The 16,997-nt window shown below is 38.0% G+C and overlaps 1 protein-coding gene across 1 annotated transcript in view; it reads right to left on the bottom strand.

Annotated features, from left to right (window-relative positions):
• Positions 1–16,997, bottom strand: part of PRKG2 (protein kinase cGMP-dependent 2) — a 99,910-nt gene that overhangs the window by 48,528 nt on the left and 34,385 nt on the right. The window contains exons 5-7 of the mRNA XM_070612713.1: positions 15,603–15,708; positions 12,192–12,255; positions 1,582–1,659 (exon numbers count right to left, since the gene is read on the bottom strand). Of these exons, the coding sequence (XP_070468814.1) occupies positions 1,582–1,659; positions 12,192–12,255; positions 15,603–15,708 (248 nt within the window). The remainder of the gene's footprint in view (positions 1–1,581; positions 1,660–12,191; positions 12,256–15,602; positions 15,709–16,997) is intronic.

Here is a 16,997-nt window from a genome sequence, read left to right as displayed (position 1 = left end):
AATTAAAAGCAGAGAGAGAAAAGAAAAGGAGCATCTGAACGTATATCCATCCAAGCACATCCCCCAGATCTCTATAAACTTGACTCAATAAGGAAAAAAAGACAAGTCTTTGCTTAAATTTTGCCAAAGTTAGGACAATCTAACCACAGTCTGCTCCGGATGGACTGAGAAATCCTGTGATTTAACACAATCAAATGACTCCACCCTCTCTAAGAGGAAGATTCTCCATTTAAACCCCACCTCCCAAAGCTAAAAATTTTATGTGAATCCAGTGACTCCTTCCTAGGGATCCTCAAAGCACGTAATAATGGTCCTGTGGGAACTTTATTTCAAAAAGCCAAACAGAAATGACGAATGAAGAATAAGACTGAGTATGAGGAGTTCTGAATCTGGTATCCACCACCGACTCACTGAATCCTGGGGGCCCTCTAAAACTGAACAAAAAATGTGGATACGGAGAAGGGTCCACAGCTTTCATGTGTGTCTCAACGTGATCCACGGCCCAGGAAGGTTTACGAACCCACATGGCAGAGCCAAACAAAAACTTCACCATTGTTTGTGGCTAGAATTATTCCAATTCAACATAGTAACAAGGGTTGCTTCATGCTGATTAGAAATTCTGATTACCATTTATCTAAATTACAATGAACTAAAATTTAAAAAAATAAATACATGCAATCTGTTTATTAGGCAGAATTCTTTCAAAGCATGGGGTCCAGGCTGGGGAGAAATGATAAAAAGCGTTTCTGAGCGTTGAAGAGTTTCTGAGGTTTGAAACTATTTTGTTAATTTTTTTCCTTTACTGGGGGCCCAGTTCAAAGTTCAACCATAAACCAGTTTACCGAGGGCAGTGCCTGACTCTCTGATGATAAACTCTTCCGTGGAAGAAAGGACATTTGTGAAAGTCCGACAGTTTATAGACACACGTGCTCAAGTCTACTCTTTCCTGCAGAATTTCACAAATGCTTTTCTTCTCTGAGGAGCATTGTTAAGAGTCAACATAGGAGCGACTGGCAACACGTTACCCACCCAACATCTAGGTAAAGATCTATTGCATATATTAGTATAAAATCTTCATCAGCATCTAAATCAACTTGAGCTATTGTATGAAACAAAGTTCTGAGCCATATCGTTCTACAGCTTGATGTCTGGACACTGCTATCCTCAAATGCCAAGGTCATTCTCCTCTACCTGCTGCTCGTCATATCTGTTCGACAGAAAAATGTTCCAGCCCTCATCTAGGACCCTTGGGCTGACTGAGAATCACACCCTCACAGCTAGAAAAAACCTTAGAAATCATCCAGTCACTTTATACACAATGAGACAAGGTCCAAAGAAAGTCAAGTGACCTGCCTAAGGTCACCAAGAAGTTACTGTCTCAGCTGGAACCCATCACAAGTGTTCTGTGCCGCCAAACCCAGCATTCAGACCAAACCCCATAGGTCTCTTCTGGGAAGAAGCTCCTTCACCAGTCACCGAAGAAGACCTCTTAGGATGCGATGCAGAGCACCGCTGTGTTGATGGCAAACTGACTTGAAAAAACTTTTGATTTACGTGAAGTAAGCTTTAACTAATATTTACCTTTCCTTTTGCTAAAATGAAAAAGGTACTTCCTTCCTCGCCCTCTCTAATAATGTAATCTCCTTTGTCATAGTATTCCTGTTGGGATGAGAGAAAAAGAAAAGGTTAGATCCAGTGAGGACATACAGATGAAGATATAAGGAAATAGAACAGCTTGTGTCTCTGAAATCAGCATTCCACACCTGTTTCTTTTATCTTTTTCCTTATTATAACTGTAATCTTTTTTTTAACATTGCAGTGGTAAACTGTGAAAAAGTAAGGATACTTTGGATTTATCTGAATTTATGTTTATCTTTCACAGAAAAAATTCCCCCGGAATACTGAATTTCAGGCATGGACATTGACGACATGAAGAGAAAGGAGAGCAAGGCAATCACCACTGATACACGGGTCAGCTTCCACCTAAATAATCGAAATATAAACCATTTCATGATCTGCAACAGTCTGAACTAGGTCTAGAGTTTAGAAAAAGAACAAATAATTATCTAACAAATTGAAAATACTACCCTCATTGGATATTAGGAACATCAGCCCCAATTTCTAATCCCTTGAAGAGCAGCTGCTTAGAAAATTCTACACACACAGTAAACAGCTCTTTCATATGGATTCTTTCTAAAGATTTATCATCACAAAGATTGACATTGGAACTTTTTACATATAAATTCTATTCTTCAATGTAGGTTTATCCTCATGAAATCTCAAATTGTCACGTCTTTCTTTCTTGCCCTCATACGTGTGTGTGTGATCAGAGAATTCTTGGCCAGAGAAAATTCATTCACCTGTCAGACCAAAAGAGCAATTCAGTCTCTTAGAAAACAAAACATGGATTAAACTGTCCACTTGTACTTGGCTTTAATTTGATATTGTCTCAAAGTCATAGAACTAAAATAGATCTCTTAAGTATTTATACAAACAAAAATGGGCTTGTTTAATTTTTTAAGAGGTCCTAATTAACAACATAATAGCTCTCTCTTGTTTTTCTTTTAGGCTTGAAAATAAAATCCAAACAAAACTACTTTTGTATCTGCTATATTTCAATATCATTTTGGTCATTTACTCTTAAAACCTATTTATATTTATGGAATAAATATTACTCCTAATACTAACAAACATATCTTTTACTTAAATAGCACGATGTACATTTTACAAGACATTTCAACATTTCAGGGAAGGAAACAAAATATCTTAGGGCTAAAGTCCTTTGAAGCCAAAGAGATCTATATTCAAATCCCAGTTCTGCTTGGAATTTCACTTCCACCAATTCATAAAATTCACATACGAACATTCACCTTCAAAGGATTTAGAGAAGAGAAGCACATTAGTTTTCTACTGCTGCTGTAACAAATAACCACACAGCACGTGGCTTAATAACAATACCCATTTATTATTTCCCAGTTTCTTTGGGTCAGAGTCCAGGCACAACATGGCTCAACTAGACTTCTCTGCAGAGGGTCTCTCAAGACTGAACTCAAGGTGAGTAGGGCTGTGTTCCTTTCTTGAGGCTCAGGGGAAATATCTGCTTTCAAGCTCATTCAGGTTGTCAGCAGAATTCAGTTCCTCACGGTTGTAGGATAAGGTCCCATTTCCATGCTGGCTGTCAGCCAGGGGCTGCCCCTTAGCTCCCAGAAACCAGAGACCTCTCTCTGGTCCTTGCACAGAGACCCCTAAGTTTCAGAACCAGTAATGGCACATCTTCTTATGTGAGAAGAAATTCTTTTTACATTTGGAATCTCTCTGACTTCCAATTCTGCTGCATCTCTCTGGCTCCAGCCAAAGAAAATTCTCTGCTTTTAAGGGCTCATCTAATTATACTCAGCCCACCACAATAATCCAGGATAATCTCCCAACTTTAAGGTCCTGAACCTTAATTGCATCTTCAAAGTCCCTTTTGCCATGTAACATAATATATTTACACATTCCAGGGATTGGGGTTTGGACATTTTTTGGGGGGTCCATTCTGCCTATCACAATAAGCCAATTAAAGACATTGTTTTTTGATGAATTAAAAGCATCTAAAACATAGTGAGCCTTCAATTAGTGATTGCCATGTTAAGGAGGAGCATCATGGTTTGCTTAGCTGGTACTTCAATCCTCTACACCTCAGTTTCCTTTTCCGTAAAAATTAAGATGATATGACCTAAGGACAGTGTCAGGGTGGCAGTGTAAGCAGACTCCGAACTAACCTCCTCCCACGGACACAACAAATTTACAAATACTGTTGGAACAAGTACCCCTGAGAGAGAACTGAAAACTGGATAAACAGAATCCCCGCAACAAGGGACAGTGGTTACTGAGGTGGAAGAGGCAGAAATTCCTTTCTGGAGAGAAAAAACATCACCATCATGAGCCACATTGCTTCACAGCCAGCTGGGAGCAATCCTAAGATACAAAGCCTTCCCTGGAGGAGTGGGGGATCTGAGTGGGAGAGCGTTACAGCTATAAGTAGCTTTTGGACTCAGCACAATCAAGACAAGTGTCATAATGTCTGGCTTTGCTGGCTACTAACAACAACGGGGAATACCCCCAGAAAAGCTATCTAACATAAGGAAAAAAAAAGCCTGCTCTTAAAGGGCCCATGCACAAATTCACTCATTTCAGAAAGCAACTTAAAAAAAAAACAGAAAGAAAGGTGCACAATCCTTTGCTGTAAAAGAGATTCACCTGATAGGCTCTGGGTGCATCTCAGTGAGAGATGAGACCTCTCCAGGGACTGAGACATTGGTGGCAGCCATTATTGTGACCTAGTACAGGTGTGCTCACACAGACGATGGCAGATGCCATTAGAACTTTTCCCTTGGCCTCTTAGCCCAGGAATCTGCCCTACCCACTAGAGCACCAATTAAACCCAGCTCAGCCAGGACAAGCAGCCCACCCGAGTGACCAGCCCCACCCAACAGCAAACCCTGGGCCTGCATAGGCCAGGAGCCTGGAACCTCTGCAGCCAGGCCAGTGGCTCTGCCTCTGTGGGGCAGGCCTGACCTGGTGGAGTGTGTGGGGACTCTACAGCAGGGATGCAGGGATGGTTCAACATCCACAAATCTATTGATGTGACACATCACATTAACAAAATGAAGAATAAAAATCACATGATCATCTCAATAGATGCAGAGAAAGCATTGGACAAGATACAGCATCCATTTACAATAAAAACTCCGAATAAAATGGGTATAGAAGGAAAGTACTGCAACATAATAAAGGCCATATATGACAAATCCACAGCTAATATAATTATAAATGTAGAAAAACTGAAAGCTATCCCTCTAAGAACAGGAAACAGACAAGGATGCCCACTTTCACTGCTCTTATTTAACAGAGCATCAGAAGTGCTAGCCAGAGCAAGCAGGAAAGAAAAAGAAATAAAAAGGATCCAAATTGGAAAGGAGGAAGTGAAACTGTCACTATTTGCAGACAACATGATTTCATATATAGAAAACCCTAAAGAATCCATCAAAAAGCTTCCAGAAATAATAAATGAATATGGTAAAGTTGCAGGATACAAAATCAACATACAAAAATCAGTTGTGTTTCTATACACTAACAACAAAGTAGCAGAAAGAGAAATTAAGAATATAATCCCATTTACAACTGCAACAAAAAGAATAAAATACCTAAGAATAAACTTAACCAAAGAGGTGAAAGATCTCTACACTGAAAACTATAAAACACTGTTGAAAGAAATTGAAGACACAAAGAAATGGAAAGATATTCCATGCTCTTGGATTGAAAGAATGAACATAGTTAAAATGTCCATACTTCCTAAAGCAATCTACAGATTCTACGCAATCCTTATCAAAGTTCCAATGACATTTTCCACAGAAATAGACCAAAGAATACTAAAATATATATAGAACAACAAAAGACCCCGAATAGCCAAAGGAATCTTGAGAAAAAAAGAACAAAGCTGGATGTATCACACTCCCTGATTTCAAAATATACTGCAAAGCTATAGTAACCCAAACAGCATATGTGGTACTGGCACAAAAACAGACACACAGATCAATGGAACAGAATCGAGAGCCCAGAAACAAACCCACACACCTATGGACAGCTAATTTTCTACAAGGAAGCCAAGAACATACAATGGAGAAAGGAAAGTCTCTTCAATAAATGGTGTTGGGAAAATTGGACAGCCGCATGCAAAAGAATGAAAGTAGACCATTATCTTACACCATACACAAAAATTAACTCAAAATGGATTAAAGACTTGAATGTAAGACCTGGAAACATTAAACTTCTAGAAGAAAATATAGGCAGTACATTCTTTGACATCAGTCCTAGCAGCATATTTTCAAGTACCGTGTCTGACCAGGCAAGGGAAACAAAAGAAAAAATAAACAAATGGGGCTACATCAAACTAAAAGCTTCTGCACAGCAAAGGAAACCACCAACAAAAGGAAAAGACAACCTAACAACTGGGAGAAGATTTTGCAAACCATATATCTGATAAGGGGTTAATATCCAAAATATATAACAAACACATACATCTCAACAACAAAAAAACTAAAAACCCAATTAAAAATGAGCAACAGATCTGAACAGACATTTTTCCAAAGAAGATATACAGATGGCAAACAGGCATGTGAAAAGATATTCAACATCACTAACTATCAGGGAAACATAAATCAAAACTACAATGAGATATCCCCTCACTGCCTATCAGAATGGCTATAATTAACAAGACAGGAAACAACAAGTATTGGAGAGGATGTGGAGAAAAGGGAACTCTCATACACTGCTGGTGGGAGTGCAAATGGGTGCAGCCTCTATGCAAAACAGTACGGAGATTCCTCAAAAAATTAAGAATAGAACTGCCATATGATCCAGCTATTCCACTGCTGAGTATTCACCCAAAGAACATGAAAACACGAACGCATAAATATACATGCACCCTTATGTGCACTGCAGCATTAGTCACAATAGGCAAGACTTGGAAGCAACCTAGGTGCCTGCGAAGGGATAAATGGATAAAGAAGATGTGGTACACATACGCAACAGAATATTACTCAGCCACAAAAAAAGATGAAATCTGGCCATTTGTGACAACATGGATGGACCTTGAGGGTATTATGCTAAGCAAAATAAGTCAGAGGGAGAAAGTCAAATACCGTATGATCTCACTCATAAATAGAAGATAAAAACAAGAAACAATCACAAAGAGACAGAGATTGGAGTGGTGGTTACCAGAAGGGAAGGGCGAAGGGAGGAAGGCAAAAGGGGTGATTCAGTACGTGTGTGGTGATGGATTGTAATTAGTCTTTGGATGGTGAACATGATGTAATCCACAGAGAAACTGAAATATAGCGATGTACACCTGAAATTTATATGACGTTATAAACCAATGTTACCACAATAATAATAATAAAAAAAGATAATATGACCTACCATACCTATAACGTTGTTTGAGGACTAGGTGAGATAGTGTATCTAAAGCACCTGGTGGCATGTTTGGTACACACTGGGCACCTGGTGACTGTTAATTCCTGTGAAAGAGGCTGTGAGCTGGTCATCAACGTCTTCCACAGTGACCTGCACTATCCATCCTCCCTGCTGTTAACTATGGCCATGTGATGAACTAGCAGCTAAAAGAATCTGAGCAGAAGAGATGTGTGCCACCTCCCCAGGCCCATGAACCATTTCAGGGATGTGACTTCATACTTTTCCCCCAATTGTAATGGCACAGCCCAGAGAGGTTTTGCGGGACAGCCCATGTGGAAAACGACAGAGTAGCCATCAGCTTGGCTTCCTGAATGAATCTTTGGAGCCAACAGGGACCACCCTCCCTGGACTGTTATATAAGCAAGAGACAAACTTCTATTTTATTTGGAAGATGATATTTTGAGTTTTTTGGCAACATAGTTTGCATACTCCAACTCTTTATTCTTTCTCATTTTAGCTTTATCACAAACTTTCATGGTATACAAGCTCAATTTTACAGTTGAGATGACTATGACCCTTAGAGGTTAAGCGAGTGACCACGACACTGCAGTCCAGGTTTCTTCATTACGTAGCTAACGTTCTTCTCTTTTCTAAAGCTGCTGGTGCCATGTTAGATGTTCCTGTTTCACTCTGCTCTCCAGTCTCTCCTGCTCCCATCTCATCTCAGTCCCCATTACCCACATGGAGCAGAAGGAACAGGAGAATTTTTGAAGTGCTGGTAGGCTGCTCTTTAGTTATTATAAAGTCTCTGGTGTGTGTGGATGTGCAGCTTTAAGTCCTGTCAGCCAGATAAATTAAAACGGAGAAGCTTGAAAGGAAACACTGAGAAAGAGCTTTGTTGTTTCCTAAGGGGCAACCTTCCTAGTGGTATTTTTCCCAGGGATAATTCTTTGTCACCCAAAACCACAGGAGGAAGATAAATAATACCTCCCAGTGTGTTGACAGTAACTTCATAGATCAGGACAGGCTGTGGATGTAGGTCAGACCAAAAATATATAGTGGCAAGTACTGGCTATGATGCTAGACTGGCCAATGTTTGTCAACTGGGGAGTGCAGCCAGTCTAGCCAGGGTGGTCACCAAGACCAAAAAGAGAAATGCAAACAGTGTCGTTATTGCCCTGTGGTTACACTGCAAAGGGGTCCCTTGGAGGACCAAGAAGCCATAGACTCTACCCTGTAAAGAAATGGTTTTCAAACATTTTTTATTCTTTTCTACAGTAAGAAACATATTTTACATGTATGCTAAAACACACAAACGTGAGCATGCACACATAGGGATATTTATATAAAATTGAAACATATTTAAACAATACTTATACTTACTATTCTGATATTAAAAAAATGTTCCTCTAAATTGCTTTTATGGCCTACTGACGAGTTGTGACCCTCAATTCATCTGTCAGTCTGAAAAGATGTTTTAAAAGATGTTAGAAACCCTGAGAGTAGTTACTTAGTGTTAGGCAAGAGTGGGAAATAAGAAAATCAATTCCAGGGCAGATTGAGAGGTACAGGTAAGAAGAAAACTATACAAACAGCCACAAATCTAGCAAAATGCTAGAGTCTAAGTGCATGTAAATAGAATACATAAAACCAGAAGAAAAATCCAAGGTGATGGAAGACAAAGAAGTGAGCCAATGATTTAGAATCTTTAGAGCATGGCTAGAAATCTTCATTACAAGGAGGTATTGATGATACACAGAGTTATGATTCACACACACACACACACACACACACACACGCTCCCTGTAGCATGTGACTATGTACCCACGTTGGTTGTTTAAAAAACTACATACAGTTGTTTGGGTTGTTACCAGCTGTTTTTTTTTTTTGTTTGCCTAAGTACAATAGTTAAAACGTCTTAGAAATTTGAAAGCAAACACATCTGGATCAGGTGGACCTTCTCAACTATTCAGGCAAAATTTAGTAGATTTGAGGTCATTTATTTCCAAGGAACCAGAGCCTACAAAATGAAAACCAACAGAAATTCCTCCGATTTAGGTGAGGCAACGATATAGATTTCTGTAACTGAAGGAACGAAAGGGCTCTTAGAGATGTGGTCCACCGCCCCTTTATTTTAGAGATGAAGAGACCCTAATGCTCACCACAATTAACTGACAGCTGCTAGTGACAGAGGCTTGACTATAAACTCTAATCTCTAAACTCGGGACTAGAGAACTTTCTACAACACCTAGCTGCCCAGTGTTTAACTAACTGGTCCATAAACTGTGGCAAAATCCACAGTTATCTCAACTTTCTTAAGGCTCTGGATGTAATCATTAAAATGAGACAAACTCTCCGGCTTAGGCAAGTGTTAGCAGAAACTATAAGAAAGGAGGACTATACTTTTAAAAAATGATAAACAGTGAAAAATTCCTGAATAAAGAAGCAGACTATGGCTAACTCTAAATATATGTGTAGTCATGCACTGCATAATCACGTTTCGATCAATGACAGACCACATATACAATGGTGGTCCCGTAAGATTAGTACCATATAGGCTAGGTGTGTGGTAGGCTATAGCATCTAGGTTTGTTTAAGTAGACTCTAGGACGTTTGTATGACGAAATCACCTAACGATGCATTTCTCCCCATCATTAAGCGAGGCACGGCTGTATTCTATTCAGAACATTAAATTAGTGCTTCTCAAACTTTAATAAGCATAAGAATTGCATATTTAAATGTTAAAATGTGGATTTCTGGGCCTCTACCCCAGAGTTTCTGATTCACTAAGTGTGAGATGGTACCTGCAAATCTGCCTGTTAAGCAGCACCACAGGTGATCTGAGTAAGTGCAAGAGCATTCCACACCACCCCACCCCGGTCCCGCTCCCACTACACCTCGAGTTCCATGCAAGATGGCAAATGTCAGAGTCACAGTGCAAAGGGTCGCTGGGTCAAATGCCAAAGCTCTGTGACAAAGAGTTAGGTGACTCAGGTCAGCCCTACAGTCACATTCCATGCTTCCTGGATTGATCACCACACATGGGAGCAGAAACTCCTTCCACTCTTGTCTTCCGTACTGCACAACTGCCAGGTGCAGAAGTAACATTATCATTTTCATTATCATTAACAGTTACACTGCTTTTGGAATCTGTATCATGCTTCATGATGTTCATTAGTTAACTCTTAGAGCACATCAGTGAATATGTTGGTGCTGTTCCCACTCTCCCACAAGAACAGGCTTAAAGGCAACGTCTGCCTCTAGAACTGAATGTTCTGAGTGACTTAAGCTAAAAGAAGAAATGCCATTGGAACACTGCCCAATCAGGGCTATTTGGTCTAGGAGTTTAACAGTCAAAAGCTTAACAAACACATCAGATCAATGGCTTGGTGATGGGAAACTCCGGACCCCTTTCCCCACCCCCACGAAAAATAAAAAACCTTCCAAATCAACTACCAAACAGCATTCGAGACTCAGCCTGTTTTTCTCGAAGATTATGCAGCAAGTTTGTGGGACAGCTGGTCCTGGAACTCAGCAGGCGCTCTGTCATAATTCCGATGCATTAGTGATTGGCTGTTGTCAGGACCCTGTTGATGGGTCATTAGTCCAGGTTATGCTGGTAAATTATGTGCTTTTCTTAGAGCTAAACAGATCCCACGACACCCTTGTTAATCACTTTCGCATTTGAGAATTTTCACACATTACAGAGACACATTTTTTGCCAGGTATGAATAAAGAGCCCTTTATAAAACTGTGCCGCCGTCTGCAAATGCTGAGATATAATAAAGCCTTTCTAAGGTGTTTTAAAAGATGAGACTTTCAAACTCGAATTGTGTGTTAATTAATACTGGATTTGAGCCCCCATCTATATATTCTGTAGCTATTGCCTGTGGCTGCTATAAATATGTCTAATTTACCACTTATTTTTAGAGATACTAAATTTTAATATTTGCTGTCAGCATGGAATTCCCCTCTGGTGAATCTACTCTATTAGCATTATATTAAAAACAGATTTCCTTGGTTAAGAAAGAAAATATAGGGCCTCTCCAGCTTTAAAAAAAAAATTCTCAGAAATTACGATGAGTTATTAATTTGTAACATCTGTGATTGGGTTATGTTACACTGGGAAAATCCCAAGAGATGCAGGGCAAGCAATCCTCTTGAAAATGACTTCATATCTGAACGCTCTGGGGACACAAGGCCAGGCACTGTGTCATCATGGCCTGTCCTTGATAAACTGTTGGATGGGTTCCATGAATTGTAAATAGAAACATTACTGGTGTCACTTACACTTAAGGATAAAATGGTCAGTGCTCCCTTCTCAACAGATATTAGTTTACATTGTATATTGTGATTGACAGAGGCATGAATCTGTCAACAATCAGTCTTGCAGAGTTTTTTGGTCTCCCACTGAGAACAGCTCTATAAAAGCTTAAAGTCTACATGTGACTCCTTTACTATTGCTTACCTCCTTTAAATTCTATAAAAGCCATTTTGGTTCCAATGAAATTGACCCCAAAAAAAGTTAGAGAGAGGTTATTTGCTTTGAATTTTAATCTCCGTACTCTGAAGAGGTTTTCATACAATGCATATCATAATAATCCAAGGTACATGTCATAAAAGCATTATTCACGGAAGACTTGACTAGTCTTGGACTAGAACCAACCATCTGGGTGATGCCTAATATGAGTTTTTGAACACATTCCAATATGCTCTTTTTCCCTCGATGTTAAAATAGGCAAAGTGCGTCTTAAGTGCAGTTTTGTTTTTAGTTTTCAAGTATGGAGTATTTCACAGGCTGATTCAGAAGCCTGTCACCAAAAGCCCCAATATACCCTTTCTCTACTCCATTACCTAATTATGCATCACTGACTCCTTCATATTATGAAAACTCTGTAAGGAATTGTGATGTTAATTGCAGAAAATCAAATGCCTCCTGAGTAAGGTGGATTAGTTTTATAAAATATACTAAAAAGATTAAAATATGTAAATCAAATGTCAAGTTACACATGCAAACCCAATTTCCTTTTACACATTTCAGATGAGTCACCCAAACCCATCCCAGCCCCTTAATTCAGTGAGTCGGTCTGAGGTTTTTCACAATAGAAAAAGGCTCTTGGCCTCTGTAGATGGGTGATCTACCATCTTTTCCTTTTTATTCATCAACAGTGCTAATAATGATGAGATTATACTATCTTTTAATAAAATGTATTTTTTACTTTAAAATTTCTTACCACTTCCAGGCAGTCAATAATCTTGGTTAATTTATCTTCAGGTAGATTCTTCAGCAAGGATACACTTCAAAATTGAAAAAAAAAAACCTTTATTTAATTATCTTCCTGAATTAAACTGCAAATACACACCTATATGTAGATTCAAAAATCTTTATGTGCATTTAAAAAAATAAATGCACTTTTATTTTTCCAAAGTAAACCTCCAAATAATATCACACATAGATAATTGATTTCAAGTACACTGAAATTATATAATCACAGACATTTATCATAGGTAAATGAATAAAAATAGTAAGATACCATAAAGAGAAAAAATCAAATTTTGTCTGTTTGGCGAAAAAATATTTTACATTTGTTGGTTTTCAAAGTGAATCATGTCCAGAAATGCGTTTCTCTCCACATCTCAAGATCTCATTCTTATTACCATGGGTGAGGAGCTCTGTATCCAGAGAAGGATCAGATTTTCATCTAAATCCTTGTAATTAAGTAAAGACTGAGTCCAAGGGGGAATAATGTAGGAATTAGCATGGAAATGATCTTTGATTATCAGTCATACTGTACTGTCTTTTGAAATTAATGGTAGCCAGAGGCATGTAATAGAAACATTTTTACAGATAATATACAGAGGATGAAACAGAATACTGAAACATTATTTGAAAAATAATCAGAAATCTCACTCAGTATGATTAACCAATCAACAGATTAAATTGTTCTTTTAGAGAAATTTCTCGTCTACTTTACCCATTTTTACTCAAGACCGTTAATATAATTTCTCTAAGATAAATACTTCTTTCTTACCATCTAAAATTTGACACTGCTAAGGAAAAAATAATGCTACTCCACAAATACATGACTGGATCTGATTTGTGAAAAGAGAGCTCTAGACTGATCCTTGCACACGTGCACCAGGAGGCATGTGGCCAGGAGGTGTGTGTAAGAATGTATGCATCCGACACATTTGTAATTGCAAAACAGTGGAACACCCCCGCAATGGGAGCAGATAAACGCACTAAGGTAGTCATATAATGGAACTCTACGACCGGAGAAATGACTGAACTAACCAAATGGATGAATCTTAGAAAAAATATTGAGTGAAAAAATTGAGTTGCAAAAATAAGACCAATTTTATAAAGTTCAAAAATAGGCTAAATCAAGCTATATATATAAATCAAGCAAAACAATAAGGAACACCAAGGGAATGATTACTAAACTTCAGAATATAGATTACCCCAGGGAGAGGGGATAGGCGGCTGGGAAATGACGTTGGGGAGCACAGGAGAACTCCAACAACAGGGCTGACTCTCTACTTTTTAGGCTGGGCAGCGGCTTGACAGCACTCGTTGTGTTATTATGTTTGATAATTCATGTACTATGTATCTTTTATATATATCACACACTCCATAATAAAAAGATGTAAATGGAAAAAGAAAGAGCTTAATGTATATTATGAAACAAAGAGAAATGTATTTCTCTAATATGTCTCCCTATTGATGAAAAGGTAAAAGGGAACCAGAACTTTTTTTTTTTGAGGAAGATTAGCCCTGAGCTAACTGCTGCCAATCCTCCTCTTTTTTGCTGAGGAAGACCGGCCCTGAGCTAACATCCATGCCCATCTTCCTCGACTTTACATGTGGGACGCCTATCACAGCATGGCCTTTGCCAAGCGGTGCCATGTCTGTACTCGGGATCCAAACCAGTGAACCCTGGGCCACTGAGAAGCAGAACATGTGAACTTGACCGCTGCGCCACCAGGCTGGCCCCAGAAATTTTATATATATATATATACATATAGTGGCACTTACTGCAAGGGAATACTTCTGTTCCTTTTTTTTTAATTGATTAACACACGCTCATCATGAAAGTTCTACTTCTGGTCCAAACTAGGATCTACAATGTTAGTAAGATTCTCTCCTGTAAACCATCACTTTTGGGGATTAGTGAGGAAATTGATATGAGGAAAAATCTTCTTTGTCTCCCCTCTATGAAGGCAGAGATCAAGTTTTTCTTGTTGAGCACTGAATCCACAATGTTTAGAGCCTGGCAATAAGTATTTGTTGAATGAATGCCTGAATGACATAACAAAATGAAGAAAGGAAACGTACTAATAAATTCTCTCAGCCCCTTCCCCTAAGACAGAACACACTAGACTCCAAGGGAATGAACTGGTACGCCCAGTGGTTCAGGTTTTATCTCAGACATTCAACCCATTAGCACTGGTTTATTTATTTATCCCTTTTTGGCTTTTGTGTGAGAGTCATTCATTAGCTTTAAATGCTGACCTGTGTTGCTCAGTTGTTGGATTTTGAGATCACCTATACTCAGGTAGACCCCACAACACGACGGTAAGGCACTGGTCGGCATATAGGTAAAGGCACCTGCTTGTCATTATGGCTGCCCTCTGCCAGGAGTCATTATTGTCTCTGTGAGAGTAAATCAGCAAGATTCTATAGGAGAAACTTAATGCCTGCCACATTCTACTGATTAGCAATGCCTTCATTCACTATTTATTGAGTCCTCACTATATGCTAGGCACTGAATAGCCCGAAGATCACTGACTTCGCAGGCTAGTTACACAAGATAAAATTATTATACTCAAACAGAACTTAGGAGTTATTTTTTGAAACTGCAGGATATTTTACTATTATTGCCACTTATGGGTAACATTTCATTACAGTACGTATTGCAGCTTCAGAGACTGTCAAAGCTCCCACAAAGGCAGAAATAGTTTAAATAAGAAAATTGCATTTGCCAGAAAAAAAATTTTAACATATAACTGACTTTTTCAGTTACATAAGTATTTGTTTCTCTATAATTTGATGCATCCAAGTCGTTGGGGATACAGTACGGTTCACAAAATAAATATGTTCTGAGGATCCATGCCATCAGGGCAAGCATAATAACATTTTTGGTAAGTTAATTTGCTACAAATAATAGTAATTTGAAAGATGGTGTGGCTATGCAAATAAGAAAAAGAACATCTCAGGTAAAGCAAGTAAGGACAGTAAAATAAATTAATTTTAGTAGTATTCTAGGCAAAGCATTATTAGAAAGATTATCTTTAGCTATCCACTTCCAAATTATAGAATGTCTTTCAAATATCAACTGAGCAATCCAGGTGAATATTTTAGGATTCTTTGCACATTTTTCTATACTATATACAATGACTCCATCAATACAAGAGCAAAATTAGCAAGAGAACTAAACCAGTGCACAAGGCTAATGGGAATTAAATAAAAATTTTTATATATAGTGGCATTTACTGCAAGGGAATACTTTTGTTCCTTTGGTTTAATCACGAGGAAAGTGCTTAAATGAGAGAAGCTATAGTAAAGTAATTATTCTGATAAAATCCTTGTATCCACAATATGGCTTCACCATCTTCTGCTCTTTCCACCAATGTGTTTTTCTTACCTTCTAAGGAAGTTTCTGTACTGTTCATCTCTCGCTTGAGCTGTCCTTCTCATTATATTCTGGAATACCTCTCGATCTAGTGCCCAAGTTTTAACATTGGTAATAGCTTTAGAAAAATCAAGAAAATAATAAAATATTATTTAGCCCCACATTAAGAAGACACTCTAAAATGTTAATCAGTAAATTTTTCATATATTCTCATAAAATGGTATTTCTTGGAAAAACGCACAGTCCACAACAACAAACATGCAAATAGAAGAAAGTAGTGATATAAATAGTGGGTAATTTTATAAAATCATTTTTGGCTTTGAAATGAAGCGATTTGGAAGTGAGTAGCAAAAAATTTCCTTTCTAATTATATTTTGCTTAGGATGATATCAAAATTAGTTCGCAATTCCTAATTACACACTACATCATCAGAATGTATTTCAGATTTGTGCTGTGATACAGGAGAAAGCCAGCCAGCCTATAGCTAAACAAAGAGTGAAGACTTCACAAGCAGAAAATTGAAAGTAAAAGATCTCTGTGTGTATAAGTGTGTTTTCATGTCTTTTTATGTTGTTTAGACATCGTTGTAAATGAGAGCCAAAATATTTTAAGGGTATCTTTACGGTTACTTTTGTATAAAATGTATACAAATCATTTTCAAAGAGACTATGCAAGACAATTTTTGGAGACAATTTTTTTATAGGAAAGACAGAAAGCAAGAATAAAATCTAAAAAGGAAGAAGAGCAGAAGTAGCAGGTCTAAAAACATCTATATGAAATTATGGTTGTAAGCTTTTTTAAAAAGGAGAAATGAGAGCCTATAAAACAGAACAAAATCCAAAGCTCTGGTTTATTAAACTTTAGAGTGAATTAGAATCATCTTGGCATTCTTGTTAAACATGCAAATCCCTGGGCCCCATTGCCAGAAGTTGTTTAGAGCGAAGCCCCAGAATCTGCATTTTTTTAATCAAACACTGCAGTAATGATGAGACACGTAATGCAGTCCCAAACACTGAGAAAAATTACATCTAAGTAATTCAGAAGAAAATCCCAGATCACCAAGAATAAAGTCAACAAAAACAGGAACCCTAAGGAGAAGCAATTAAACTAATCCCAAAAGTCATTCATGGAAACTCTCATTAATTAATTCATATCTCTTTTGATATATACACATTTTCATTGGCTTAATTATTTTTTTCTGATTTATAATATGGTCAGAACCTCATGGAGAAGAGAAAGCAAACATTCTGGATGAGCCAAAGGCAGATGTCTACACAGTAAACAAGTGAAGTGGCCATTAAAGCAAATATTGGAATCATTCAATTTAAAGCTATTTTCCTATTTGATATACAGGTATCTGATGGGAAGGTTCTTTTAAGCTTAAATCATTTAGACAAGGTTTCAATA

The sequence above is a fragment of the Equus przewalskii genome, chromosome 3 (assembly GCF_037783145.1).
Source record: "Equus przewalskii isolate Varuska chromosome 3, EquPr2, whole genome shotgun sequence".
NCBI classification, from domain to species: Eukaryota; Metazoa; Chordata; class Mammalia; order Perissodactyla; family Equidae; genus Equus; species Equus przewalskii.
The sequence above is the reverse complement of the archived record's forward strand: the minus strand, read 5'-3'. Positions and strand labels throughout refer to the sequence as shown.